This window comes from Odontesthes bonariensis, chromosome 16 (assembly GCF_027942865.1).
Source record: "Odontesthes bonariensis isolate fOdoBon6 chromosome 16, fOdoBon6.hap1, whole genome shotgun sequence".
NCBI classification, from domain to species: Eukaryota; Metazoa; Chordata; class Actinopteri; order Atheriniformes; family Atherinopsidae; genus Odontesthes; species Odontesthes bonariensis.
Genome location: NC_134521.1, coordinates 32664654 through 32671068, shown reverse-complemented (window position 1 = coordinate 32671068; position 6415 = coordinate 32664654). Strand labels below are relative to the sequence as shown.

General features: G+C 40.0%; 1 protein-coding gene across 1 annotated transcript; it reads left to right on the top strand.

Moving 5' to 3' along the window:
- Window positions 1-517: 517 nt before the first annotated feature.
- On the top strand, window positions 518-1465 carry LOC142401377 (olfactory receptor 8G17-like). The gene has a single exon (XM_075486776.1). The coding sequence runs from the start codon at window positions 521-523 to the stop codon at window positions 1463-1465; it is 945 nt and encodes a 314-aa protein (XP_075342891.1). The 5' UTR covers window positions 518-520.
- Window positions 1466-6415: the final 4950 nt, after the last annotated feature.

Sequence of the window (6415 nt, the reverse complement as noted above, 5' to 3'; positions counted from 1 at the left end):
AAGGTCGTGCATCAGAAGATGTTTCTGTAACATTTGGGAATAACTAAGATAATATTTATCAAATTATTCTTTGTCAGGTAGTGACAAATTGTGTTTTTTTTTCTTTTACGCACAAAATATTTTCACCAGGCATTGATCCAGAAGGACAAATATTATAAAACGGATGTTCCTAATTGGATGAATAAAGTTAAAGTTTGTTTTGTTTAGTAACTGTGTTGACTGTTTCTATGGCCACCAGCTTAACGATAAGTCATGCATCCCCTGTCAGATGAGTACATGCTTTTATAAAGATAAGAGAGGCTGTGGTCTGTGGCCTCACAGTTGGCTGGAGTTCACCCGGTAGATGCAAAAATAAACAAGAAACTGGAGGAACTGCAGGTAATGTCTTGATTCTGTAATCATTCAATCACTGAAGAGGTTCAAATGTCCCAACTTAATTTCTTAGTTTCTAATTTTTTCTGCAGTTAAACTTGTCGCTCCGGTTGCGTTTGCATCCACCGATTTCTTTTGTTTCAGGTTGATGGAAAACTACACCTTCAACAGCTTCACCCTCCAGCTGGAGGGGTTGAATGTAAAAAAGGCTGCCATGTACCCCATCTTCTTCTTTTTACTTTTCACCTACCTGTTTATTATGATAGCTAATGTCGGCATTGTGGTCCTTATTTTCATTGACAGCAGCCTCCATCAGCCCATGTATCTCCTGTTTTGCAACATGATATTTAATGATATTCTTGGAAATTCTGTCATGCTGCCTCGTGTGCTTTCAGACATTCTTCTTCCTCCGTCTGAGCGCCTCATCAGTTACTATGAGTGCGTGGTTCAGGCTTTTTTCTCCCATATATTCGGCACTGCTGCCCACACAGTGCTCATGATCATGGCCTTTGACAGATATGTTGCCATCTGTAATCCTCTGCGTTACACTGCAATCATGACGAATAGGATGTTGATAAAGCTGACAGTTTCTGCCTGGGGAGCAACTTTGTTTCTGGTCGGGATTCTGCTCGGTCTGACCATCCGGCTGAACCGATGCAGGACTCTGATCAAAAATACATACTGTGACAACGCCTCGTTGTTTAAGCTGTCCTGTGAGAGCGTTTTCATTAATAACATCTACGGTCTCACCTTCACTGTGGTCCTCCTAACAGCCTCCATAGGCAGCATCGTTCTCACTTATTCTAAGATTACAGTCGTCTGTCTGACCAGTAAGAACAAGTCTCTGAACAGTAAAGCCCTAAAGACCTGCAGTACTCACCTCTTTGTGTATACAATCATGTTTATTTGTGGAAAGGTGAACATCGTGCTGCATCGCTTCCCTCAGTACGCAGAGTACAGAAAAGTGTGCGTCATCTTGTTTCACATCATCCCCGGCAGCCTCAACCCCATCATTTACGGGGTTCAATCCAAAGAGATTAAAAGATTCCTCTCAAAGCTGTTCAAGTCCAGAAAGGTTTTGTCCTCATTGTGATGTTTACTGTAAAAACATAATGTAGGATGTCTTTGTCCTCATCCTATAACCAATAAGGACACGTGTATCAATATATATAAAAAGACTTCCATTAACTTTAACCAGTTTATTGGTTCAGTGAATAATGTTAATCCCTGTTAGATCTAAAGAGGAATATATATTCTAAAATGTTCTTAAGCATTGCATGATGTCTGATTCATTTAGTCCAAAACTAACAGGTTCGCTTTACTTAGATTCTGTTGTCCATGAGTTAATAAAGGAATTTTGTTCTTAGTTAATAAACTATATCTATATTAGGGCTGGGCGAGTTAACTCGTTATTATCGCGTTAACTTGTCAATTATTTAACACGATAATATTTTATTGCGCATTAAGGCTGGTTTTTTCGGGGGGGGGGGGGAGGGGACTTTTGTGCCTTTAATGGATAGGAAAGTTTGGGATGTGGGACTTGAACGGCCAGCTGCAGCGAGGACTATAGCCTCTACATGGGGCGCCTGCTCAACCCACTACGCCACGGACCACCCCTGTTTTACTATTTATTTTATTATTGTAAAAGTCTGTTGCTGTCTGCTGCAGAACCGGAAAAGAAATTAATCGGCGGATCCACCAAACATGGAGAAGGGTACGGAACTTTTATTCTGCCATTTTCATTTTAAAGTTCTTCCAGACGGCGGAGTCGACAGAACCAAAGTCATCTGTAAACACTGCCAAGTTGAATTGTCTCCTCACCGTAGTAGTTCCAGTCTAAAATATCACTTAAAGGCAAAACACACAACTGATACCAGCAAGTCATTCAAGGAAACAGACAGTGGAGCGAGGCTTCTACATAAAAACTACATAAAGATGCCGATGTTAAAAGTGTGTTTGCACAACAAATGTTATGGCACTTTCATTCATATGGCAGCACATTTAAAATAAAACTAAATGCTAAAGGTTATACACTACTTTTGGATTCATTTTTGGAATTTGCGTACAAATGTGATTAATCGTGATTAATCAGGGAAATCATGTGATTAATTAGATTAAAAATTTTAATCGTTGCCCAGCCCTACTGTAAAAACATAATGTAGGTGAGGTGTATAGACCCACAGACAAAATGGAGGAAACAGGCCTTATTTGAGTTCATTGAGTCCACAGCTCTATAAGTTCATTAAGTGCATAATGGTTGCGCGCGCCTCCGCGCTTCTTCGTGCAAGACACTGAGATACACTGAAAAATAAATCCCTTGCCTTATCAAATAAGGTAGATTTGATATGAGACATTCTTACAGTCAGACCATCTCTCTTGGCTTAACGCCTGGACAAGTGGCCTTGAAAAACCTTTAAAGAGTGAGGACTTTCTCTCCAAGAGCAGAAAGGATTTCATAGGGCTATTGGACAGACTTTCTCCAGAAGATGCATCTTTCTGTAAATTGGACACGAACCTGACGACAGAAATAAAGATTTCTTTTGTTCGACTGAGTTCTTGTCAGCAGACTCCTTCATCACTCATTTTCTGCACCGGTTTTTGAGGGACCTCTCTCAGAATTCACTACAGTAGGACTTATAGGACTGTCTTTGTCCTCATCCTATAACCAATAAGGACACGTGTATCAATATATATAAAAAGACTTTCATTAACTTTAACCAGTTTATTGGTTCAGTGAACAATGTTAATCCCTGTTAGATCTAAAGAGGAATATATATTCTAAAATGTTCTTAAGCATTGCATGATGTCTGATTCATTTAGTCCAAAACTAACAGGTTCGCTTTACTTAGATTCTGTTGTCCATGAGTTAATAAATGGAATTTTGTTCTTAATCAACAAACTACATCTATATATATTACCTTAACACCTTAAGAGTCACATTTTTACTTCTCCTGGATTATTGAAACAAGCAGATTAAAATATAATGACTTGTTTTGAACAGAACAGTTTCAGGAGGTTAAAATCTTTGAAATAAGAATCAGATATGACACTTTGGTGAAGTCAAGAGAAATTAGGCAATCTTTGAGGAAAAGTATCGATGAGCTCGTTGATTTTTCTCTCACAGACTGAAAACAGGAGCCAATAAAAAGCTGTTTCAGCTTCAGATGTTTTTAATCCTGTGATCGTTAATAAGAAAATCATTCTCTGCACTGAATCGACTGGTTTTATGGAGTTTCAAGTTTAAATTAAAATGAAAATTGAACATATTAAAACTTCTAAGATCTGCGCCGTATTTGCTGTGAATCTGGAGTTTCAGGGGCAAACGAAACCCCTCCAAGATTTGAAGGTGGGGATTCTGGGCTCGAAAGGTCTGAATGGACCATTGTAAGTGTTTCATAAGTCATACCTGAGGGCAACATCCTCTGTTCAGCTTCTATCTGCTTTCAAACCATCTGTCATCTGTCTGACATCTGCTGTTAGATCTCATCAGAACTCTGGCTGCAGCATTCTGGATCAGCTGAAGGCTTTTCAGAGAATCTGTGGGACAGCCCAATAATAAATAATTACAGCAGTCCAATCCTGAAGTAACAGATGCATGGAGCAGTTTTTCTGCATTACTCTGAGAGAGGATGTACCTGATTTTAACGATATTACGAAGGTGAAAGAAGGCAGTCCTAGAAACCTGTTTTATATGTGAGTCAGAGGACAGATCCTGGTCAGGAATAACTCCAAGGTTCCTCACTGTAGGACCAGAAGCTGATATAGCTTCAAATCAATGTGGTCAGAAGACTATTACGTCTTTTTTTGTTACATTTCGAATCAGAAAATTCTGAATAATCTAGGTTTTATGTTTTATGATGCAACACTGTAAAAGATAGTGAACCTGGAAACTATGTGCTCTGACCTTTTTGAAGTAAATTGGCTTTTTATGCACATTCCTGGGCCCGTAACTGCCGGACAGCAGCGTAGGACTGAGATAAAGCACTCTGCATCTCTGGTTTCCAGCCCCGCACCACAACAACATGATTTACAGTCACTTTACACTTTTTAATGGTGTTTTATGACCTCTTTAACATGACAACAAATTGAGATGTGTGGCTGTACATACGCAGGGCTCACATGGAGATTTGTTGTTATGACAGGGGTGTCGCTTTAAGACGAACTGTATTAACTCCATGACTATAGGACTCGAAGCCGAGGAAATAGAGAAATCTGGAGTAATTATATAGCTAGACAATTTCTTCCTGAAGCGCTCCGTTCCAAAGACAATAACCAACTGACTGGTTTTATCTGGTTTCATGGATAAGTACAGCTGAGTATCATCAGCATAGCAATGGAACTTTATGCCATGCTGTCTAATAATGTTACCTAATGGAAGCATGTATAAAGTAAACAGAATCGGTCCAAGCACAGAACCCTGAGGAACTCCATGACTTACTCTGGTGTGTGAGGAAGATTCTTCACTTACAAGAACAAACTGAAATCTATCAAATAAATATGACTTAAACAAGCCTAATGCAGTTCCTTTAATCCCAATAACATGTTCAAGTCTCTTTAAAGCAATACAATGTAACTTCTCAAAAAGCCCACTATGGAGCTACCCCTACAGGCTTGGAGGTAATTTACGGTTACACTGTCGTAAATACAACACCCTTTCGCTTTCACGTTTCACGTTTGTTGACGAACCGGCGAGGAGTCAGAAGGTGCAAGCTATGTCGACCGAGAAGGTAAGAGTAATCAAATGTACCTGGGAGCGTGAGAGGGGTCTATTTGTTTTTGCGGTAGGTGTGCCAGAAAGCAAGTCGAAGTACTGAGCGGCCGCTACCGTGCCGCTAACGGGCTGCTCCAGCAAAGTTACATAGCGCAGTTTTTCCAACTCAGACCCCCGAAGGGCATAGGAGACAGACCAATCGTAATATTAAAACTCATTCTAGCCGCACAATTTTTTTCAAGCTGTTATTTTAAGGTAGAAATGTTACATAGTATTACTTTAATAAGATACTGTGATCAACCGTATCAAATGCAGCACTGAGATCCAACAGGATAAGCACAGACACAAGTCTGTGCTAGTCTATCAGAGGCTAAGAGGAGATCATTGGTAACTTTCACCAGTGCTGTTTCTGTGCTATGATGTACTCTGAATCCTGACTGAAACTCTTCAAACAGATTATTTCTGTGTAAATGATCATAAAGTTGAGCTGCAACTATTTTCTAAAGAACTTTAGACAGAAAAGGGAGATTGGATATAGGTCTATAATTAGCCAACAATTCTGGATCCAGAGGAGGTTTTTTCAGCAAAGGTTTGTGGAATATGGATTGATGTTTCTTTTACCCAATTTCTTATAAACCTGAGGCTGTGTTCGAAACCGCATACTCTCCTACTACTCCTACTAACTTTTTGAGTTAGTAAGCGAGTTTGAATAAGCGAGAAGTTTCTGGATGCATACTAGATTCTCCAAAATGTTGAGTATGCATCATGAGGTTACTACTCATACTCAAACTACCCAAGATGCAACGTAACGTGACGTCGCCGATCGTCATTTCCTGTCAAAACGGCAGTTTAAAGCTCGCTATAACGAGGGTAGGTTCACTTCCTGTTTTCAAAACAAAAGCACCAATTGTATCGTAATGGCTTTCCCTATGATATTTTATTTTGTGAAAATAACCGGAAGTGCGTTGCTCACTACGGCTAGCTTTAGTAGCGCCGAATTCGTCGGAACAAAATCGTAACTAGCCGGTATTTTGTCAGATTTTCAACACGTTGGGGATCTAAACGACTACTTTCTCATCTGAAAATGTTTCAAATGTTGCTAAAGCTTACAGAGTTTAGAGCTTAAGCGAAATCAGCTTCAGGCCTGCTGATTTTGGCTCGGGCAGGAGCGAAATGCATTGTAGGTAAATGCTCTGCATACTGTCTGATCGATCAGTATCCAGCATGGAAGTATGTAGTATGTAGTATGCAGTATGTAGTATGTGGTTTCGAACACAGCCTGAGACTCCCCACCAGTGGGGGCATTGACTCAGTGGAGGTGGAAGGAGGGAG

Coding starts and splice junctions, on each gene's coding strand:
- LOC142401377 (XM_075486776.1), top strand. CDS start 521: ATGGAAAACTACACCTTCAACAGCTTCACCCTCCAGCTGGAGGGGTTG.